Source organism: Phoenix dactylifera, chromosome 9 (genome assembly GCF_051530095.1).
Source record: "Phoenix dactylifera cultivar Ajwa chromosome 9, Ajwa_hap1_PhDact_Kaust_v1.1, whole genome shotgun sequence".
Taxonomy (NCBI): Eukaryota; Viridiplantae; Streptophyta; class Magnoliopsida; order Arecales; family Arecaceae; genus Phoenix; species Phoenix dactylifera.
The window spans coordinates 31,605,599-31,629,523 of record NC_143198.1 but is presented as its reverse complement, the minus strand read 5'-3'; the positions used below and the strand labels follow the sequence as shown (position 1 = coordinate 31,629,523).

The window sequence follows — 23,925 nt, the reverse complement described above, 5'->3', positions numbered from 1 at the left end:
CCCTCTTTGGCGGTGGCTTTTATCTTGTGGTCTTATTATTGGAAATACACTTCCTCCCGCCTTATCTCTTGGGCAAACCCCGGGAACCACTGGATGGCGCTGCTGAGCCCGCGGTTGCCGCGATCGCTCCTACCGTACGGCGTCGGCGGTGGCCGGACAAGGAGGGCGAGGGGGACGTGGTGCTCGGCCATCGCCGTCGACGCGCCGCTAGCGAGCGTCTCGGGGATCCGGTGGGGATCGAGCAAGCTGCAGGGCCCGCGCTCCGAGATGGAGGACGATGTCGTCGTCCGTTCCGACGGTCTCGACGGCTTCTCCTTCGCTGCCGTTTTCGACGGCCACGCCGGATTCTCCTCCGTTGAGTTCCTCAGGTCGAAGAAACAATCGCTTCTCCTAATCTTTCTTGCATTCGACTTTGCAGAATCTTTGATTACCTAATGTTCTACGAATTCTATTATGTTGGAGCTAAACAAAGTTGTTCTAACTTACTTACAGATCTTGATATGGTGATCAAGATACTTTTTAACCGTCCTGGTGCGTACTAATGGGTTCTTTGGTGTAGTTGGTAATTCCAGTAACGAGAAGGTCTGTTTTCTCCTGAGTGTAGCTATTAGTAAATTCCATTCACTGACCATTTTAATTATAACGGTATACAGATGCGCTCACATATGATTATATGTGTGCTGATAATTCATGCCCAATTCGGATTTTGGGAGGGTGAGAGTTCTGTTATTCTGCTAGTTCAAACTGATTCAGGTTGCCTGAACTGTCGAATCGACTTACCAAAAAACTGGCCTGGTATTTGCGAGCCCAAACCAAAAGCAGTATGGTTTCAGTTTAGTTAATTCAATATTGGTTTAGGTCAAGTTGGTTGAGGTTGACTCTAGTTGCACCCCACCTTGCAATAGGATGATCCTGAGCATTGGCCTCAGGCCTGCTTTATTGCATCATTTATAATGTTTATAAGGAGATCTGATTGGGCAGAAAGAAGAAATTTTTTCAACCTATGCAGCTCGAATCTCTCCAAAAGGATAAAAGAGGAGAAAAAATAAGCAAATTCTAAAAGCAGGATTCTAAAACTCTTTTTTATTTATTAGTAAAATTGGTTACGATCCCTCTATTTATACTAGTAAAGTCTGTCCTCACAAAATTTGTGCTGGATTCCTTTCTAATTAGAAGTGGTTACTGCTTTTCCAAAATTGCTATGACTAATGTAAATAATCATGAAAAAACTAAAATCTTTCTGAAAGGTAGATCTTGACTTCTCATCAACTTTATCTTTAACTGCATCACCTAGTTCTTTTCAAGTTGAAAGTTATGCCTGGTTAAAGTCTTTTTAAAAAAGAATTTTTTTTAACTTTCACGGGTCTATTTGAGAGGTCTAAATGTCACCGTACGGCCTCGCCGTATGCGTTGAATTTTTTAGGGGACAATCAACATCGGAGATCTACAAAAATTATCCTTTTTTTATTAAAAAAAGAGGATCTTAATCGGACATTGTGCAGAAAAATTATAGCTTCCAAAAACTTTGATGTGCAGTTAGGTTTCTAATGAGGTGGATCTTGCTCGCAGATCCTGTCCAGACCTACTCAATATGACCAGAGTGGTCCATAATAGGTCGGTGATCCTCCTGAACCAAGAGACACCATATGGTACAATATCATGAGTTTGAGATGGTATGAATGCTAGATTACCATCATAGGAAAAATTTTAGAGGATAAGTATTTAAATATTAGAATAAAATCATTATGAGCATCAAGACAATATAAAGCATAAATAGCCTTTTGGCTATCTTGGCATATATAGAGAGAAATAGGACACATCAATGGAATTAAAAGTAAAGAAGATTTGGTGAAGAGGTGCTTTAAGGATATCGTGCAATCATTACGTGCTTTAAAGGTTTTAGATAATTTTTGTTAATCTACAGTTTGGTTGATGATGGATGCATGAAAACATAGGCTATAAGGAAGGTTGAAGCATATGGGATGAGCTTTGAGGTGAAAACATTGGAGTAAATCTATGATAAAGCCAGGATGAAGAGCATGGTAGACCAATTCAAATGGTAGGGAGCATCTTTTATAGTATGAACACATGAAACGACGACCCAGGAAGGTCCATATGAGAGGATGGGTCGCAAAATCATCATTGGTGTTGAAGGGTTGGGGAAGGTGATGGGATGGCATTAAAAAAAAAAACCCCATGATGTAAGTCATGATAAAAGATTCTAGAAAGATTGTGCATAAATAATGAAGAAATTAACGGCAAGAAGAATTTAGAGAGCCTAATTGAGCCGAGATTTCTTGTCTATCCTCAGAAGTTGATATTTTGAGAAGGCACGTGCATAGGCTTATCCTTTTTTGGATTCCTTCAATCCCTTCCCCTCCTCTCCTCTCCCTCCATCTCCAAATGAGTTGTACATTGAACCTGAAGTAAATATTAGTACTCTATAAATTTGATGTTTTCAACTTTGGCTACTTTGAGAATAAATTCATATAACTGAAAGTTTGTTACATTTGACCTGCAGGAATGAATTGTACAAAGAATGTACTATAGCTCTGCAAGGTGGGTTGCTGTTGACTAGCAAGAATTTTAATGCTGTAAGAGATGCAATTCAGAAAGCTTTTCAAAATGTCGACTCAAAACTCTTGATTTGGTGAGTACTCAGTTTTCTTAGCAGGGTCGTCAGAAATATAAACTAAATAATAAAGGATATCAGTATCTTCTTGCGAGCAATCTTTTTCAGAAATGTAATAAATGTTCATCTAAACTATCATAATTTTTAGGAAATATGTTTCTTGTTTCTTCTGTGAAGGCTTGAACAGATGGGGAATGAAGATGATTCTGGTGCAACAGCTACAGTCATGTTTCTGAGGAATGATGTCCTGATTATTTCACATCTTGGTGACTCATGTGTGGTATCCTCCTATTCTTTTCTTCTATTCCTATTGAGTATCATTGTAAACTGATCATGCGGGAGATAGGCTTCCTTCAAGGCACCATACAACTTTTTAAATGGATGAATCTTGAAAAAAGATTTTATTGGTTCAAACTGAATTACAAATGTAGGCAATATCCCGTACTGGCAAGGCTGAAGTTTTAACAAATCCCCATCGACCTTATGGGAACAACAAAGTATCTCTTGAAGAAGTCAAGCGGATTAGAGCAGCAGGTGGATGGGTGTGTTTTCCTTTTCTGTTTTGAACTTATACTTTATGGTCACGATTTTGAGTTCTGAAGCAAATTTTAGTGAGACATTCACATGAAGTATTATAGTCAAATTCTACTTAGTTCTCTATCAGTTATCAGTTTACCTAAGATTGTGTGAATGCATTGATTTTAATAAAGTTAATGACTAAAATGCACATGGTGCAAAGGTCTTATATTAATATTGCCTAGATATATGGATCACTCTAAACTGAAGTTGGGCACGTTTAGTAAGCTCATTCGCTATAGCGGTTTCACATATGGAGAACATATTAGTAAACACTCGTGGAAATGGCTTACACCATGTTGTAGTATGCGATATGTGCTTCAAATCTAGGGACATAAATGGGCCATATTAGGTGCATTTTGTCAAGTTTTTGTTTGAGATCCAACTCACTTGGAAATGAATTGAGGTGCTTGGGTCACATTATAGCTTATTCTCAAAATTCTTAACTTCAATGGTCAGGTCTGGTCAGGTTGGCTCGGAATTTCTTGTGAGGATTTTTTCCCCAGACCAGATGCTATCTAATTTTTTAAGAAGGTCCTGAATTTTTCAACATGGGCCGGGTCTGCTGGAACCAGATTGACCACAATACTTCTGGATTGGCTTACCTGTTCGTAGACCTAGGACATCTTGTTGATTGTTGATTTTTTCTGACCACTCTAGATTAGTCATCATCACGTTTTCAATCAAAAATGCTTCTTGCTTAATTGTATAACGCTTGCCCTATTACCTCTAAAGGTAAACTTGTTCTTGTAGTTGGTATTGCTGCCTTTTTTTTTTCCTTTGGTCCTGTGTTCCTTGTTTCAGTCATTGCAGGTTTAACAATTTTCAAACAGGGGTGGATGCAACATAGTCTGAATTCCATGTTTAGGTTGTTTATAGATGTATTTACTAGTGGTGTGTTGGGCTTTACTTTTGCTAAAACTAAATGTGTTAGTTTCTTTGTTAGGTATCCTATTCCTTGAATTACGACCACCAGTGCAAACTTTTCAAAGTCCCGAATTTACGCATGTACCCAACATTTTTGAGCTGATGGGTCTTTCCTTGTTCTTCTCTTTTCCCCCTTTTTTCTATTTATATGCATTTATGTCAAGTGATATTAGATGTAGTTTACTAATACTCTTATCACACGGTCTGTTCTTATATCCCTCAATTGTTATTATGCCATAGTGGCAATCCATGTTTGTTATGATAGATGTGTATTACCTGCTAATTTGCTTTCAAAATCAAGCATTATTATGGTTCCAAGGGCCTCTATGATTTCTTATAAGCAATTGTGAGCCTGCTTTTATTCTCACAACATTTATTTGCTGATGCTCATGCTGATTTATAATGACTATAGATTGTTGATGGACGAATTTGTGGTGAGATCTCTGTATCTCGTGCTTTTGGAGACATGCGATTTAAGACAAAGAAGAACGAGTTCGTCCCTTGTTTTTTTCTCTTTATCTTGAGAGCATTGATGTTATTAGTTTATTAATAAAACATGCACATGTTATCAAAATCTTTTTTAGAGATAATAGAAACCACACCTGTTCTCTTTTCTATGAAGGATGCTGGTGAAAGGAGTTGAGGAGGGGAGATGGACTGAAAAATTTGTGTCCCGGTAATATTCTGACAAACTATGATAGATTCTACAATTTTGATTAGTGGGTCACTCTGTGTTTATTTACCACTGTAGTGGTTATTTTTATTGAAATAAGAGGCATGTGAGGGTACCACATAGACTGTGCATTGTCATAAATGAGTCAAGACAGTTGTTCTTTAAAGAGCAAAATTCGACCATCTTTGTTTGTTGCATCCAGCTGTATGATAATTTTTAAGCGAAGTCAAGGCAGTTCAAATGGCATTGGATTTTACATGAACTGCCATTTGAAAGGACAGCTGTCTATTTACACAACTTTAGCTTTCCTTATCAGAAAACTGTATTCAGTAACATGAGCTTTGTTTTATGGATGAAGCCATGATCTGTTAAAGACTGAGTGTTCTGCAATGGGCTACAATCCTTTATGATTTGGTGTCAGGTTCCTGGCCCAGGCAACTTTCAACAAGTGAAGTGCCTGTTATGAGATTAGGTGAATTGCCATTCTGCAGTATTCTAAACTCTCTATTTTTGCTTCACCAATAGTTTTATCACATCTACATGGGATGGGCTTTATATGAAGCACTGAAGTTTAAGAGTGCTTAAAACTAATTATGAACCTTCACTACCCTATGTCAATGCATATGCATATCCTGATATAAAAACATACTTATGTATTAATAGATCTCAATGTGCATATGGAGAAATATATTGCAAAGTTGTAGCGAGGCTCGAAAATAGCATGAAACAACAGTTTGCCGACCTCATTCCCTGGTCTCTCTCGTGTTGGGTTTTGTGGAAACCTAGGGTCTTATATGGATATTGTCATAAATTTATGTGCCAGTTAATTGGTGCAAAATTTTGTAATCCATATATTTTATCTCTGATGATAAAACTATTCTCCTTCACTCTTTTGTCAGCATTAAGCCTGTGATTGTAATTCTGTTCTGGTTTTGATTCTTTTCCTCATTAATAATCAGTGCATTTGCTACCATTCAGCATACAGTTTAAAGGAGATTTGGTGACTTCTTCACCTGACATATATCAGGTAGAACTTGGATCTGATGTGGAGTTTATATTGTTAGCCTCTGATGGTTTATGGGATTATATGAAAAGGTTTGCACTGCTAAATATTCTTAAAATCAGTTATGTTCATATCATACTGTCACTACCTCCTTTTTGCCTTGCAAAAATATTGTGGAAAAATAGTTGACCTCTCTCATAAATTTGTTTGTTTAGCTCTGATGCGGTAACTTTTGTAAGAGATCAACTCCGTCAACATGGTGATGTTCAGGTGCTTGGTTTGCTATCTTAATCCTTCTGTCCCAGGTCTCTACAACTTAAATGACCAAGTTCATTTTTCTCTTGGTTGAATTTCAGCTGGCTTGCGAAGCGCTTGCTGGTGCAGCTTGTTGGGTACTTTGTTTCGATGTCTTTTTATTATTATTATTACTATGATGATAATTTCAATGTATGCTGTTTTTATAACTGCTATTTTAGCTGACCGAATCTCATTTCTCTGCAGGACCGACGGTCGCAAGATAATATAAGCATAGTGATTGCCGACTTGGGGTAACCACCTATCCTTAAAAAGCTAGTGTAGCTGTTCATTGTTGATTTGCTGATTTTCTTTTTGCACGCATGGGCTTGTAGGAGGACAGATTGGCAGAACTTGCCAGTGCAGGGGCCTAATTTTGTATATGAAATAAGTCAAGCTTTCGCAACCATAGGTATTGTCTCATTAGGAATCTGGATATCATCTTTCCTTCTATCATGAATCAGAAGCCTTGGAGTGCACATAATTTTGGATAGATATCAAGCCCCTCATCTGTCCCCAAAAAAAACCTCATCCATTCCTGTAAATTCGTAAATCTACTTACCATATACTTTTACTGTTAAATGTTGTTACAGCCTGAAGTAATTATTTGCAATCTCTAAATTTGATGAGCTTATTTCCAACTAATCCGCTACAAAGATAGCAGCTGATTTCACCATCTCTTCGATGGTAAGTCCTGGAAGAAGAAGGCCGCCACCAGGAGGATGCGAGGTTTCCATGTTACTGTACATGAAGATATATCACTGAGGATTTTGAAGCAGGTAGGCACTCAACCCACGGAACCATGAATTAAATAACTTTTTCATCTGATTGTCCTGATGTCCTGATGATAAACAAACAGTGGATAAGCAACTGCTACATTTATCGAGGACCTTTCCATTTTATTAAAGGGGCACTATTCAACCACGAAAGAGAATTATGAGAGAGCAAGTACAAGATGATCCCATAGACAAACTGCTGCGTTAATTAAAACCATACTAGTTTTGTCCTCCCGTACGCAAGACAAGTCTAAGCCCATAAAGAATAAGAGTATATATAGACGGATGGTTATAAAAAGAGACTGGTTTCTTCACGATCACCGTGCAACCGCGGGGATGGGCAAATGAGAGCTAAGGGTTCTTGCCATCATTCCCTGGCTTCCCTTTCCTGGGGTCATGTTTGTGGTTGGGTCCTCCATAGTCATAATCCAGTGTGATCTCTACCAGAGCCTTTCTTGCTTGCATCTGGGCATTAGGACACTTTGATAGAAAAGAGGGAGAGGCAGATTAGCATGGATACATAAAATAAAAATTTATCATGCAGACAGAAAGTCATCTAAAAATCTATTAGGTGATACAACTAAAATGCATGGGATAAATGATCCTTTCGTTATATTTCTTCCGTTTCTCTGCTTGCTAAAATAAACTTTGTGCATGAATTGTTGTGTGGTGGGCAAATTCTTGATCCTCTCATCTAGGAGCTTTATTGGATTATCCATACTTTTAGTTTTCTCTAAATGTGTTCCGTGGTATAACAAATAAGTTACCTGAATATTACATATGTCATAGGAGAAATGATGGAATCACTCTGCAAGCATGATTATATTGCTGAACGTAGAGCATAAACTCAAACTATATGTAAAGCAGTAATCATCTCAGATTACTTTGTAGTTTTTCTGGCTACTCTTCGCAAGCCATCACCAGTTTTTCAGACTATAAACCAGAATTTAACTAACATAAAGGTGCTTCATCGCCACTCCAAAATCAAAGCACCACACTCCATACCACAGCCAAGTAATGAGAGCACATGAATCAGCATTTCTAGCTGCATGAATTTGGCCATTAAGATTTAGTAGAACCAGAAAACCTTGTTCTGGCAAAAAAGTTCAGGCAGGTGCTCAGCATTACACAAGCAGCATTTATTTGAAATGCTGAAATTTGAATATGTACGTATAGCTACATATATTACCTTGCTCACCAAGCATCCAGGTTTGATTTTATCATCAATACTCGGAACTTGGCCTGCGGAAGAAGTGGCTTCCTTTGGTTGGTTAACAAATCAAGAAACGAATGACGTACAGGAGCATGAAAGGAAATTACTTACTTGAAAATGTCTTGAAAAGAAGAATTAGGAAAATGAGCATGAGGACGGGCATGCGTCTTGGCATGGTTAATGCTATGGCTGCTGTTCTGAGGAGCTGGTGGGTGTTAATTAAGGGAAGGGCTGCCGCTCCTCTTATGGTTGGCTGATGGCAGCTCGAAAAGCCTTGGAAGGCCTTTGACATGGTCCGCCATTGAATGATTGCCCTGTAGAATGATGCTGATATCCATTAGGCCACCAACATGAAGTCAACTTCACTAATTTCACATACTCGGAATACCTAATTCCCTGTTTACCATCAAAAAGATATTATATGTGGTGATAAAAGCATCAACAACAAAAAAAAAGCCATGCCTCATGCAGGGCTTCAAGTCCCTTGGTTATTAACCTGACCAACTGAATATTACTTTGTACCAGCTTCATTACGATTTCATTAAATTGTAGAAACCCTACAGACACCAACTTCAAACCCTAGGGGTACATCCTGTCTGAGGAGTAGTTTTCTTCCTTTTGTGACTTCGTGTTAAGTGGAGAAAGACAATCATAGAGTTTGCTAAAAGGGAGACATGTTTGAAAGCATTTCAAGAGGAGAGGTAGAAGATAACTACAAGTTAGAGCACCAGAGGAAGAGCAGCTGCTAGACCTTAGCTTTCTGTAGAGCATGCCTAAGAACAAAAAACTGATACAGTGCCAGCTTTTGGGAGGGGCTACCAAGAACTGGGACAAAATATGTACCAAAAAAAATGTCGCAAAATAGCTAATTTCAAGTCATAAAATAGCAGTACCTTGACAGAAAACATACAAATACATAAGAAAGCTCTATTCATTGTTTACATTCAAAAAGGAGCTTGAGAAATGGTTTTGATGGTAACATCTGATTATATGCATCTGGATTCTTAAATACCAACACAATTTAAAAGTTTCTCAAGAGAAAATCAGACAGAAAAAATATTGGAGCCAATGTAAGCTGAGCCGTATGACGTGGATCAAGCATGTCTCAAATAAACAAATGCTGAATGAGTGGCAGCAAAAGGAGGTGCAAGAAAAGAACAAGGTTAGAGCACGCACAAGTAATAGTCAAAACAAAACCACTGAATGATCCTCTGGTGCTGCACACTGTTTCAGATCTTCTAGCTACTGCTTATTATATAATTTCCATGCTCATGCGTTTCTCTACTCTCTTACCCAGTTGATATTCGTAGTTTGGGTGCATGATGTGTTTCTGTGGGAAAAATGTGGGAAAAATTAGGTCCTCTCCTCTCCCATCCACCACTGCACTGTTAGTAGAATCAAGACCTAGATATGGGTGGTGGCCATCATATCATTAAGGTCACCACCTTCATGAAGTGGACCACCTATCCATATCCCTAGCTCTATTGCCCTGCCATGCAACAGTGTGTATGTCCTCCCACTACCTACAATTTTAATGCAGCATAAGGTCTCCGCCACCATCAAGAAACAAAAAAGTGAGTTACATGACTCTTTTAGTACCTGCTATACTTTTGAGGAAAAAAGAGAGGAGGAGAGGAATTATAATTCCTTGGTATGAGTCTGTAAGGAATAATACTTCATGCACAATGCTTGACATTTCACACAATTTACATGACTGGGCATATCAAAGGGCCACTTCTGCGATGCATTTCCATGGCCCATGTCCCTATCTCCTTTATTTCAAGATAAGGGCAAAAGTTGAGCATAATGTGATGCCTATACCAATGTTATTCACTCAAAGTAGATTCTCAATAACTGGATGAATATATCGATGTTATTATTGTCACTTTTTTTCCTTTCTGAACAAAATTTTGATGCCAGTATGTTCAATCAATTAAACCTAAAAAAAGGAATAATGTGCATTCATGCAGAGCTATGTATTTATGTAATTGATGTGGAAAAATAACGTATTTATTTTTTTTGGTGAAAAAAATAATGTACTTAACTGATTCAGAACTATGAATGTATCAATATTACCGTTGCCACTATTTCTTTTTGAACAAAATTTTGACTAAACCAAAAGAGGAATAATGTGCATTCATGCACTATGTATCTATTTAACTGATGTGGAAAAATGACCAAAATAATTTTAAACTTTGAAGAGCTCTAATCTAAAGGTTTTACAGTTTCTAAACTAAATTTATAGATTAAGCTTCAGAAACATTTTCCCTTTTAATTAACACTTATATTATTGATAAGGAAAACATAGAACAAAATACAGCTACTGAAGATTAGGTCCAATGTCCCAAATGATGTGCCTCTAATATTTGCCATGCTTTTAAGTCTTAACCATGACTGTGCTGCCTCAAAGGTCTTCTACTCCCTGAACACTTAAAAAGGACCAGAATGTCAATGGCTAGCAGTGATATCATCCCCAATTCTCTTTATAACCGCTCTCAACAGCTATGTAACAAGCAAGCTTGTGACTCCCTCCAGTACAATATGTACTTCAGCATCTGTATCAGAATTACAAGTTCAGGGAAAAGTATATAATAAAAATTTGTGAAATGTTCAATCAAGTGCTTATATATTATGCACTAACAGCTGATGAACAGTTAGCAAATCTTGTAGCTCAACAATGGACTTTTGAGGAATTTGAAAGAATGTGGCCTACAGGTATTCGTATTAATTTCAAAAACTTCTATATGTTTTAACTATTAAATTGGAGTTATAGGGCGCAGTGTAAAATATACAGAAGTAATCAAATGTGTTAGCTATACTACTTTCTTTTACTCCCTTTCTTGTGGACATTCCACTCTTGATTTTTGAAATCCTCTAGGCAGGGTTTTTTGTTCACTGACCCTAGACTTCAGTCCAAAATCCAGCTTTGCACTTTGCTCTCAGACAAAGGTAAAATACATTGGCCAATGGCGCTTCCTAGTTTCTCACAAGATTTCACAAACATGTTACTTCCTGTATCTTCCAAAGCTATCAGGTGGGACAAGAAGGAAAACATTTGAGCCAGCTATCATCTCACCAGTTGTAGAACGCCATGCATCTCACCTCTCTCCAGAGTTATTTAAACAAAAAACTTAATACTAGATTAAATATTTCAAAATTCAGCAACCAAAAAAATCTTTCTAGAGCATGCATGTACGTATATACAAATATAACCTATTACAGTTTAAAAAGACAGTTTTTAATAAAAGCACAAATTTCTGACTTTGTGAATGTGTGATGGGAATACTTATGTTAGTCTCTGTTATCTGTATGCCTGTAAGATTATCTAAAGATAATAAGGCATATGTAAAAATAGTTTATTGGTTTTGAGTATTTTAGATCTTTGCATATCAATACATCCTTTATAAGAATGCAAAGCATTGAGCACGAAGGCAAACAGACATCTAATATCTGTTTGGTCTTATTTTACTTCATAGCTTTAGCACATTCATCATCCATTCAAGCAAATTTAACTCTCCCAGTAGTTACATGTCCTTAGCCACCAGTCATACTCTATGAATCAAGCCACCAAGATGTATATATAGAGCAAGTATCTACAGTTGATAAAAATTTAGAAAAAAAGAACTACCAAAATAGTATGTCAAATTAAATGCTTCAAACATCTAATAATAATTACCAATAATGCTTCTATTCCAAGCATATATTTGTGTGTGAAACTATCATGTGTTCACAGGAACTCATTTTCCCCACCTCTATAGCTACTGTTATATTCAATAAACACATGTCACCTAATTCAGTTCTTACCCTAAGGGAATGAACCTTCTGAAGCTAAGAGTGCATTTATCAAGTTACTTAGATAATAGAATATGTTTATAATCAAATGGGAAGATCAAAGCCATCCATACTTCCTATCAAGTGCATATCACATGCCTGAACCTAGTAGTATGTATCATAGTTCCAGGAAACATGTTTCCTAGTTGGGTTAGTGTTTCCACGAAAACCTAACTATGAGACCAGTTCAATTCTTTTCCATATGGCAAGATAATATAAGCCTGAGGATTTTTACAGGAAAAATGGAGTCTCCCAATTCCCAGGAGCCATTTAAACAGAAAAATAAGATAGAGGCAGAGGGAGAGATTATTTTAAGGAGGAATAGAGAAAAGGAGGGAGGAAGATGGATTTCATTGCCAATCACCTATGCCTATATCTTGTAGGCCCCCCTGCTTGTTCATTGCTTTTTATTGCTGCTTGCCATCTTTCCTCACTGTCTCCAAAGCTCTAAAACAAAAAAGGGGAAAGAAAAATAACAAGAAACATGGAGTGAAGATGATAGGTGGGGTGGGGCAGAATCAGATCAGTTACTAGATTTTTTGTTCATACATTTTTTTTTATCTTAAAGATTTTACTCACTTGATTTGATAAGAAACAAAAAAAAAAGTAAATTTATGAGGGAGTGAATTTATCAATCTCCTTAAAGTATAAATTTATGAAACTGCCCTCCTCCTTGAGGAAACCAATTAGAAACCACACCACATTAGTTGCTGAGTGGTTTTGCATGTACTAGGTACAAATTTATGTATACAGTATACACCATTTCATGTTTCCAGTTTCGGGGATTTTTTTTTTTCTATAGTCATTTCCCATTTCCTGCTTATGCCTTGTTCTCGCATCCAGTTCCTCCCATGGCCACTATGATATATATAATCACTAATCAGGAAGCATAAAGCAGGCCTTCAAGGATATTTTTCCTGCACATCCTCATGACCAGCCCCTATGCAACAGAAAAATATGCATGCTTTCATCTAACCGAAATCATGACCATCAAACTTGGTACCAACTATTTCGGGCAGGCTTTATGAATACTTATTTTCCATGAATTCCTATTCAAGGTTGCCACTAATGTGTGTAAGCATTTCGCCTTTTCACTACTTACATCCATATTACTTATTTCTCCGCTTCCTACATCCTTCAATAAAGATTAAAGCATTTCGCCCTGCCCGGACCTCTTAGATCTTTGTCATACACAAGTATAATATCTCACCAGATTTTCCATTATTTTCTTATAATATTCTAAATTCCTAGGCTATCCTTCCTTTTTTTTTACCACACATCCATCAACAGGTTTTTATTTCTATTAAATACTCCATTTCAGAGTTTGACATGTTTTCTTACAATTGACTACCAACTAGCTTCAATCCTCCACCTTTCCCCCATCTGGACTTGGGTTCAGAATCAACAACATTAAATGTGCTTCCATTTGTATACAAAATATGATAGCAAAAAACCAATATGCGAGAGTGGAGATTAGTTGAATCGGACACTCAATATCTTATCAAAAGACACTTCTCACAAGAATTTGTGCTTTTAAGTAAAAAAATCAATAATTGCCTCAACTTTAATCTACTTGTAAGAGGATCATGAGATCACGATATAAGAAATAACCACTCCAACTTATGATACTTTCTTTCTATGGCTTATTCTTTAAACAAAGAGCTATAAATATAGATTCGGCAACTAGAAACAGGGGGTGATATCAAACTAATATTTCTTATGGCAAATGTGATGCATGCCTTGTAAACAAATCGCCAATCATTCAGTCTTATCATGGAATAAAATGTAACTCTGCTGTATTTTGATCAATAGATAAGACATCACATCAATGGGTTTAGTCAGAAAACTTGATTGATAGCATATCGTGGTACAGTACATTCAATGGGAAACATAGTCCATGTTTAGAATGAGATTAGCTGACAAAGAAAGTATATATAGTATTCTTATAAATTCACTCAAATCTAGATTCAGTAACCAACAATATCAAAAAGAAACTAAAGCAACCATTCAATAAAAGATAAATTTGCTTTATACACTGGACACACACAAGTTAGCCAATGTAAAGAGTGCAGCTATAGAATAGCTTCCTTTTTTTTTAGCAAAAGAATAACTGATCATAGGAAGCCTGACATTTGTGTATCAATTGAAATTTCACATGGCCATGAATTATCGACTGGGAGAATTCTGTTGCTGCACAAATAAGTCAATCTTTAGGAAAAAAATGTAAATGCTTATCCAACTTCCTCAGCAGCTGATGTAAATGAGGCACCTAATCCACCCCCTTCTATGATCTACTTTGCCTTAAAGCATAACATGATTTGGTATCTATCCCAAACAAAGTCAAGTAAGCCCGATTATGTGTCAGATTAGTTTTTGTTTTGTATAACATGGTTAGAGCAAAAGAGAAGGAAAAAAGAAACGGAAGGAAGGTAGGCACTACTTGCACAAAGCCTGTAATTTTTTTATAACGTGACACGATGATATATCCCAATTTTCAGTAGAAAATGGTTGATTAAAACAACTCCCAACAGATGCATGTCGTATGAGAAATCCTTCAGGACTGTTCTCGGGCAAAACTGTTTCTCCTTTACAACTCTCATATCAAGCAGACAGGCAATAGGGAGGCAGCCGTCTCTTACAATGGTATTGTAAAAGCCATTTTCTGAGTAAATATTGCCATTGTATACCCACAGCTTCCTTTTCTTCTGCTGAGATAACCATGCCGTTGCCCGGAAAGATGGCATCAGTAAAAAAACAAATAGTCTCTTCCCGTCAAGAAGCACCATCGGGAACGAGAAAGAGCGAACCGTTTGCCACCTTATCAGCATCCTTTGATGCTTGAGCAAGCATCTAGGTAATGATGGTTAAATTTCTATGCCGCCGACCAAATGAACTAATGTCTGTGGACCAGGATGCCTAAATCTGATTTGTAGAGTTAGATGCGTATGAAATAGAAGTTTTCATCTTTTCATTCTTCAGAAACAACATTGTCTTACGCTTAGCATCCACATGTGTCAATTCGTACATCAACTAGAAAAAGGAAGAAGAAAACTTGACCATGAAAACGCAAATATAAACATCGGGTAGTTCCCAAAAACACGTCCGCCCAAGGTAAGGAAAGCAAATCTGAATAAAGAAGAACAGCAATCAATTTTTAGCTAAAAGATTGAAAGGGGAACAGACCGATATGGGCATTAGAATCCATGAACAGTGTAAGAATTCTAAAATCATATCTATCCAAGAAAAGAACAAGAACTTGAGGTCCTCTATGTTTTAATAATTCCATATCAAAATTTTAGCCCAAAAAAAAAAAGCAAGATTGGAAAGGGAAAACAGACCGGGAAGAATGGAAAGACTCGGAGCCACATCAATTGCGAGGGCCCACATCGGTCACGTAGCTGCACCGACACCCTCGAGAGCGGTCTCTCGTCGCGCGAACCCGGTGGGGACGAGGAAACATCTCGGTCGCCCTCTCTTGCCGTGCTGTTCCGGAAACTATAAGCCGACACGTACGATGTATCGGCCCATCCCGGCCCATCAATCCCTCAGGCTTAGGTCCATGCCACCGGACTAGATTTGCTTTAATTTGTAGGAAACCAAGAAAAAATTCTTAGGTAATTTTTAACGAATATTATTCATTGGCAAAGAAGAGGCAGAATACTGGCAATCGACGTAGACGTTATCGAGGACTGAGATCGCTGGCCTTTGATTCGTGGAAGCCACATGGATGGTGGATGACCAAAACCAAGAAGGTCAGTCAGAAACATGAACCAGAGAGGATCTGAGCTTAGCAAGGGTGGAATGCACCAAAGAAAAGAGTCACCGCGCAGGATCCATGTCATACCTTCTTCGGCCTTCCACCCCTCTCATGCTATGGTATCATGTCCAAAAGTCTATGCAGCCATTTAATAATGAGAACTGATGCAACGGTAAATTATCGGAGAAAAATAAACACATAGATGTACAGCAGCCATATGATGTTTAATTGCCCAAAACCATATAAGAGATTCATATTATCTGCCAACTGGAACGGTACTAGGCCTGGGAAAAAAAAAATGCACAAGCCCCATTTCATGAGACAAACAACAAGCTACAAACAGATAAGATACATGCAGGCACAATACCTCTCATGATGGTTTACACGGATAAGTATGATCTCAGAGAAAAAAAAAAAAAAGCCCACTGGGAAAAAAACAGAAATAGGGTGGGCTAACAAAGGTTATCTACATAAATGCAGTAGCATTGCAAATGAATGCTTGAGACACCTGTAAACAGGATAAAATGACTAATGTCAAATATAGAGCCTGAGTACATATGGGTAATGCATAAGACGAAAACCACATACCGCAACTCTTCGACGTATACAAAGGCAGGGGATCATGAAATGCAGACTCGCCAACTTTTAAACAATGCAAGACCAAGACAAAATCCCAAAAAAGAAGATTATGAAGAAGAAGAAAAAAAGGCAGAATCCAGGACAGGAAATATACATTTCCAACTTGACCACAGTGGAGAGCATGACGAGACAAGAAATTGCTCTTGCGAGGATGGTAAAAATTTTGTGCAGCACTGGGTGCTGCTATTCACTTGCAATGGCCAAACCTAAAATTTGCTTGCCTGCTGGAAAAGGGTAGCTTTGGTGGAAGGTCGTCGATAAAATGAGCAATGAGCATAACTGACGTTGACAGTGACACAAAGGTCATGGGCAGGCAGGCAACAAAAACAGAGCACCCTCCAGCTTTTTTTCCAGAAGGGACAATGATCCCACCTCTTGGTGCGAATGAAGAAGGGGAACCCGACTCCAGTTGCAGATGCATGAGTTAGCAACAACTCGCGACTCCGCCCAAAAAGAAAGCCTTTTTGCGAAACAGGTGATGACCGAACACATGCAATCCCAGACCAGACTTGACACGACGCGAATGCATATGCAGACCTCTAAGACGCCGGAATTATCATCAACCAGCAATCGCCCTACTGATGGCTAACTTAGCCCAATCGGCAGATTCTTTAATCAAATGATCATCAGATGACAAGCATTCTTCCAAAAAGTCTTTGCTCGAAACAGACCGATTTATCAAAGGGCCAGCATGACTGCCTAAAGTATCAGCCAAATCTCCCAGAACACCTATTGCGGTCTTCATCACTGTATCATCCCTGATAAACAGAAGAAACCAAACATGAGGTAATCATCGGCAAAATAATTGATGATGCATATAAAGAATAAATGAAAGAAGATATATGAATTGGAAACTCACATGTCCTTCTCGCTGTACAAAGTATCCAGGAACTGAAGGACATGAGGAGCATAAGGCAACAGCAGCTGAGTCTTTGGAGAGTTCTTAAAACCTTGTAATATGCCAGAGTATGCTTCCAAAATTCCATTCCTGAGCTGATTGGTGTACTCAAGCATTTCATCGTCGGCAGACGCTGCATGTGCTGATAGCTCTGCTGCACTCTGGAGCATGGGCATAGCATAGATCAAATACTTCTCAAAGTTCTCCCCTATTGCCAAAGCAATATCGCCAAAGCAAGAAAAAATTGGGGGTTTCACAGATCTGTGCAGCTGATTGCTGGACAGATCCTTGAGGAGTTGTGTCATGATTCCATCACAAAAAGGCAGAACCTTATCCTCCAATGCCCTGCATAAATCTCCAACAACACCAACGGTAATGGCGCAGACTTGATACTCCTCAAAGTTTTGGAGACCCATTTCCAGATAAGGATAAAATCCTTGCATGTATTTGACAAAATTTGCACCTGTGGCATATGCCAAAGCACCAATAGCAAGCATAGCCTCTTCATGAACTGTTGCATTTCGGCAAGCAAAAACCCTCAAAAAGAGATCCATTATCTGGTCTGCATACTGCAAGAAGGCATACTTTGTTGTCTCTGATGCCCCCAACTTCTGGATAATGACCTGTAAGCACCCACAGAGAAGGCCCTGCAGCTCATTTTGTTTCTCTCTCTCATCAGATGACAGCTTCTGTGCCTCAAGAGTTTGGTGGAGCTCCATCATGATAACTGGCACCAACTGCATCACTATCGGAGCTGTCTCATCTGTTGAACACCTCACAACTTCATTCAGAGTCTCATAAGCTGCAGTTCGCAGGCGAGATTCTCCAGCATCTTCTCTGTGGGTAACAGTAAGGAGAGCCTGAATAATCTCCTGGAAGTAAGGAGACAATGGCGATGCTAAACCAACATCCTCATAACCTTGGGCAAGGAAATAGAGAGCACCACACGCCTTTTCAGCAACATTGGGGTCATCTTTCATGCTCTGAAGCAGGACTGTGAGGATCTGCTGACAATTTTCCTTTGTTATTATACGTGTTTCCATAGTTGAGCCATGAAGAAACTCGAATATTCTTCCGAGAGTCCATGCAGTAGTATCTTTGACATGATTATTTGGATCTTTCATCAGTGCACTCAGCATAAAATTCAGGGCGACATTCACAATGGGAATGAGCTTATCTGGTGATGGGCCCTCCAATATAGAACCAAATGCATATGTTGCCGCCTCTCTTTGCCTCCAATCTGGTTTTATTAAGTTTTCTTCAATAAAGGGCATCACGAGAGGAACTACATCATCTCCAACAGTCCTTGCAACTAAACCCAAGCATGTTCCCCCAGCCATTGCAAGATTCCAAGCCCCTTCATCCTGATCTTGATCTTCCTCCTGCTTAAGGAGCATCTCCAATAGCATAGGAACTAAAGCAGGCAGAGCCTGTTTAATAAAATAAAAGCAAGGGATGTCAGAATCTGCAGTAAAATCACCTCCATAGTCATCTAAGATGTCAATTTCCTCATCACAGATTGAGCTCCAAAACTCTATAGCCTGAAGAGCAACAGGCTCTTCGTCTTCCCTCACAGCTTTCGCTGTAATGTTAAATATATCCTGCATGTATGATGCAAGCTTCTCATAGTAGGTAGACGAGATGGCAACCAAACACTCAAATGCTGCCTGTCGTATCTTCACCATGGGTGACAGAGTCGCTTCACAAACAACTCTCATGATATAGTCCCTCTCCATGTCATTCGAGAAATTAGCCTGAGCAAATCCCAATGCGTTGTACAATGCTCGTGTAGCAGCCAGCCTGACATCAGTGCTCCCCTCAGAAGCATTCATGCCCTGAACAACTGCAGTAAGTATTTTATTCACTTGGTCTTGGTCAACAACCTGTGGAGAAACTTCCTCACACAAATAACCAAGGGTTTCAAGTGTTGCTTGTTTGACATGAGGCTGGAGCTGGTGTACGTTGGAAAGTAGAGAGCCAATGAGTTCAGGCCACTGCTTCTGAGGCAATTCAATACCTGCAATTTTAGCAATAACTTGGGATGCCGTGGACCTAGCATCAGGAACAGGAGAAGAAAGGGTCTGCAACAGGTATGCTTTGATCTGGGCCTTTACACCTATATCCAAAGATAACCATCTTTGAACAAGTTCATTTTTCCTATGCTGTTCCTTTGCATCCAAGGCATTTTTAAGAATCAAGCCAGCTAATTTACGGCTATCAACTGGCTTCTCGTTGTTTGCCAACTCACTGGAAAGAGACAGCAAAAAAGCAGGAATATTTTGTTCCTGAAATTGTTTCAGGCTTTCTTCTGCATGTTTCCTAATTGAACCATCCACTGATTGTGCATTTAAGAGGATCTGGGTTACTTCCATTGCTATCTTGTGTTTCTGAGTAAAAAATGAGAAGCAATCAGATATAGCTAAAACATGTCCTTTGTTCCTTCTTTTTTTTTATATAAAAAAAAGCATTTCTCATATCATTTTTGATCCCCAAGACCCAAAAGCGGGTGGATCTACCCAAGAGATAAGCCCACAAGAAATCAGGCTTTCTTTCAGCTATTCACTAGTGAGCATAGAATACGGTCAACAGAATATATGCTATGATTCACCTAACATTCTTCCCAAAGAAACAAATGATCTAAAAGAAATTCAACAAAACATGATAATACCAAGAGTAAGGGCAATAGTTAAAAGGGCAAAACTAATATGGATAATTAAGTAATATGAGTCTTGTTCATCATGCTTTAAATACTTGATGAAGCAAAACAGGAAGCACTGGGAGTACGAGAATAACAATAAGATATTTTTACACATCTGTTCAGACTATAAGATCAAAATAGGAAACAGCATATTAGAAACTTTAAGGGCAAATTCAAGTCAAAAAGGCACATAATGAGATCAACGTCGTTGGATTGATTATTTCTATTTATGAATTAAGTAGAGATGCATAAAAAATAACTGGTTAAAAGGAGGCAAATATCAGCAGCAGCAATAAGACCAGATCTAGCCCGGCGTTTTTTATCTTTTTTTTCGAATTTCTCTATATAAACAGCAGATCTGAAGAAATCAATGAGGCAGTTGTACTTAACAGAACGCTAACGTTATCATTATCAGAACGCTAACGATTGCGGAACAACAAGTATAAAATCTATGGTACATACCATATTTTATTCAACCTTCTGTCATCCCTCATCCCTTTCAATTCCAAACCCACAACAACAATAGAACTGATGTTGCAAAGAAGCCGTGATTCAAACCCCAGAGTGCCATCATAAGTAAACGAATCTATCCTTAAGTCCGGTTACTTGCAAAACTGAATAAATCCCTAATTTCAGACCCTCTGAATCACAGTAAGCAAGAGACTATGACAAGAAAAACTACTGAAAATGAATCAACAAAAGGCCACCTTTACCAATTAAAACCCTAGATCAAGAACCCTAATCCACCCATAAAACTCCGGTCGCTTCTTCCCGGAGAAAGCGGCTAAATTCCTCGAATCTGAACTAAATCGATTGGGTAAAAGGGAGAGTCTGAGATCACTTACGAAGATTCTTCAACAACCCCCACGCCGGAGGGATTTCAGAGAACCAATCGACGATCAGAAGCCCGGATTGGCGGCCACAGCGCGGAGAGATCCAAGAAACCCTAGGAGAGAGAAAGCAGACAAAGCGAAAACCGAAAGCGGACGCCAAGTGGGAAGCCGGAATTCGGAAATTTATGATATCTATATGCCTCCCCTTCCATGCATCTATTGAAAAATTGATATCCTTACCCCTCCTTTTAAACGAATCCACTCCCTTGACCTACAACTGTAGGCATCTATGTAAAAGATAAAACAGAAAGTTGTCTGAGACCGGCTATAGCCTATCGCAGCTCAATTGGAGTGAGATCGCAAAAAGCGTGTCGCATTATAAACACTTATTTTTTTTAAAGAAAACAAAAAAATATTGCTATATTTTATTCATTATATTGTAGTATTTGTATCTTCCTTATCGCACCTTTTTCAGATTTTTGTTTTCTTACTATATTTTACACGAACTCTCACGGGCACCCAGATCGGCACCCTTCCATGCTGACTTGAGGATCTGGATGTGGTCCCCATACCTGGGGAGAGCTTATTGGCTGTTATGGGGAATGGTGCACCCATTACTATTTTTTGACTTTCCAAAGCGAAAGAAACGTTGATTAAATGAGTTGAAACCCTAGTTAGATAATCTGTAATACAAATGCCGAACTCTTTGAACTTGAATAAGCATTCCTTTCAAATTTGAATGCCATCTAAAGGATATGAGATTTTGCCGTATTTATTGAGTAGCAAATATGACAAGCAACTAGACTATCACCTGCAAAAAAGTTGCAAACGCGACAAGCTGAGTAAGCCAGTGTCCGGCAGCGAGAATGTGGGAAAAGGCTATAATTCTGGGAACAACTCTGCTAAAAGTCTAAAAAGACTTTTGAGACACAGTGTGTTCGGATCACGCATAGAAATACATATGTACTGCTCGGATGGTTCAATTTTCTTGTATAGGAAAACAGCACACATGAAGATTGTGCTTGGTTTGGTAATTAGATTGGATTGTGTTCTCGATATTGTAATAATTTTTATTCCCCCAAAAAAATTGCAATAAACTACATTTTAACATTTTGTCGGGCGATAAAAACAGGTCTGTGTGATGCATTACTCCATGTTTGTTGATTGGATAAAATATATATTTTCAACAATAAAAAGCTTGATTTATACTATATATACATATGCTTATATTATTTCATATCTTAGCTGTACCAGTATCCATTCAATGCATAGGAGCAACAACTTCCATTTTTACTTTCAATCTCCTAACGGATCAGTTGGTCTGTGTTAGTAAAGTCTAACACTTTTGAATTTAGGTCGAGAATAGAAGATGTCAATTCAATCGAAGATTCGGCTAGTTCAAGTCAAAGACATGAACATCTCAACCTTACTCGAATCTAACCCAAATTAATGTCACATGGAACCCTCGTATGGACTAAATACAAAATTTGTACATTAGACTTATACATGATTTATTTTATAGATAATATACGACAAATAATAAAATTCGTTATCTCACTCAACTTTTTTTTAGTTTAGTATGTTTTCCTATCATCTAATTTAGGTTATATTGTTTCCGTAGCATGCAAACGAAGGGATAAATCTGCCAATTAAGACTAACCAACATGGAGGGCTCCAACACTGTCATGTGTGAAGACAAAACCAAGCATGAATTATAGTTAATATTTTTACTGGATCCAGTTGGATAACCGTTGAATACTAAATGTCATGCTAGATATTCAATCTGCCTAAGTTTCACCATTAAATAAGAAAGAGTGAACCTGCCATCAAACATTGGTTACACCTTCTATCAGTTGAAAATTACATCCATCTACGAAAAATCCACAATAATACTAATCCTTGTACATTAATGAGAGAAGATCGAAATTTTTAAGCCTGTATTTGCTGAAATGAATATATAATCAACAATTTTGTTCGTAAAACAACCAGTTAATCTAGAACACAGCTCTCTTAATCTGCCAAAAATATCTTTAAAAAAAAGGAGAGTTATCGTCGAGTCCATGATATAACAGTGATAGAATCTCCCTCCAGCCATACCTGGCAGGTTTTGCATGATTTTTTTTTTTGCTAGAAAAAAGGGGAAGGAGGGAGGAAGGGACAAGCCCACCCCCGCGTAGCAACCCCTAACTGAGCCTCCAACCCCATCAGAAGAATGTTTGATGCGGGTAGAAATGACCGTGTGTTGGGCATCCTGGCCGGTTTTACTCATACCCTTCCCACTCGTGGGGTCGGCTCGATTATTCCTCTGAGCTTCGGTACGAACTCTCCGTGTGAGTACGTTACACTTGGCACCATCGAGGCTACCAGCATACCAACACGCCCTTTCAGACCTCGTGTCCGAGCAGGAAGCATCCGATCTCCGCAATTTAATCGATGCCCATGCGTTTCGAAATCGGATCCACTTGATTGCAAGTAAGATCATGGTACCACTGAGCTACCACCTCATTGGCAAGTTTTGCATGATTTGGATGACCTTCAGAATACGTAACCCTGCACCAGCAGCAGAGCCCTCAAAATTTACCTTCACCACATCAAGGAGTACAGGGGATTTTCATTACACACTCTTACATGGAAAGGACGGACATTATTATATTGGAACGAATAAGCCTGGGAGGAAGGATATAATTGAAGGCATCTCACATGGCGACGTCCTGGCAATCCGCGTTAAGGCCTCCCGTAAAGAGAATCTTTTACAGTTTATTTGTCCCATTTGCTCCAAGGCAATATTGGAATCCAGCAAATCCACACCTGGCACGCATCATGCCGCGCCCCGGGCCTTTCCTCCTCTCTTCCTCGCGCCGCGCTGGTCGCCAGCCGACCAAGCTCTTCCCTCACTGATGCCTGGGCCTAGCGGCCGGCCTGTGGGTTTCCATTCTGGTATCCGTACATTCTCCTTCTGGCATTCATGTCACGGGAGCCTCAAGTCCCGACCGGGTAGGAGAAGCGAGACTTTTTCTAAGAAACAGGGCTCTCCTTCGTAGTTACCATTATAATTCTGGTGGGCCTGTCTTTGTGCTCTGATAGGATCTGGTGGGCTCTGACTAGCCCACTAAGTAGTGGGCCCTGTTTGCTGCTTCCAGGACGAGTTTCAACGAAACCAATTAGAGTGCAACAC

General features: G+C 38.8%; 2 protein-coding genes and 1 long non-coding RNA gene across 6 annotated transcripts; 1 reads left to right on the top strand and 2 right to left on the bottom strand.

Moving 5' to 3' along the window:
- TAP38 (thylakoid-associated phosphatase 38) lies at positions 1 to 6,726 on the top strand. 3 transcript variants are annotated; one of them, XM_039131222.3, is made up of 11 exons: positions 3 to 368; positions 2,522 to 2,650; positions 2,810 to 2,912; positions 3,064 to 3,174; positions 4,548 to 4,627; positions 4,758 to 4,811; positions 5,787 to 5,903; positions 6,027 to 6,081; positions 6,168 to 6,203; positions 6,313 to 6,359; positions 6,441 to 6,726. In XM_039131222.3, exons 1-11 carry the CDS (start codon positions 94 to 96, stop codon positions 6,562 to 6,564), a joined length of 1,131 nt encoding a protein of 376 aa, XP_038987150.3. In that variant the 5' UTR covers positions 3 to 93; the 3' UTR covers positions 6,565 to 6,726. The 3 variants fall into 3 exon arrangements, with proteins under 3 accessions (XP_088561142.2, XP_038987151.2, XP_038987150.3); XM_088705016.2 differs by lacking the exons at positions 4,548 to 4,627; positions 4,758 to 4,811 and having other exon boundaries at positions 1 to 368; positions 3,064 to 3,166; positions 5,768 to 5,903; XM_039131223.3 differs by lacking the exons at positions 4,548 to 4,627; positions 4,758 to 4,811 and having other exon boundaries at positions 2 to 368; positions 5,836 to 5,903.
- Positions 6,727 to 7,343: 617 nt separating this feature from the next.
- Positions 7,344 to 9,918, bottom strand: LOC149752937 (uncharacterized). The gene is made up of 3 exons (XR_016396562.1): positions 9,271 to 9,918; positions 7,803 to 8,408; positions 7,344 to 7,755 (listed from the first exon to the last, which is right to left on the bottom strand). It is a non-coding gene; the product is annotated as an uncharacterized LOC149752937 (long non-coding RNA).
- A 5,982-nt stretch (positions 9,919 to 15,900) lies between these two features.
- LOC103718970 (importin subunit beta-1-like) lies at positions 15,901 to 20,963 on the bottom strand. 2 transcript variants are annotated; one of them, XR_003387953.4, is made up of 4 exons: positions 20,763 to 20,957; positions 17,181 to 19,606; positions 16,271 to 17,079; positions 15,901 to 16,190 (listed from the first exon to the last, which is right to left on the bottom strand). XR_003387953.4 is itself a non-coding variant. In XM_008808013.6 (3 exons), the coding sequence occupies exons 2-3, from the start codon at positions 19,589 to 19,591 to the stop codon at positions 16,881 to 16,883; spliced, it is 2,610 nt and encodes an 869-aa protein (XP_008806235.3). In that variant the 5' UTR covers positions 19,592 to 19,606; positions 20,763 to 20,963; the 3' UTR covers positions 15,901 to 16,880. The 2 variants fall into 2 exon arrangements, 1 of the variants encoding a protein (XP_008806235.3); XM_008808013.6 differs by having other exon boundaries at positions 15,901 to 17,079; positions 20,763 to 20,963.
- Between the last annotated feature and the right edge of the window lie 2,962 nt (positions 20,964 to 23,925).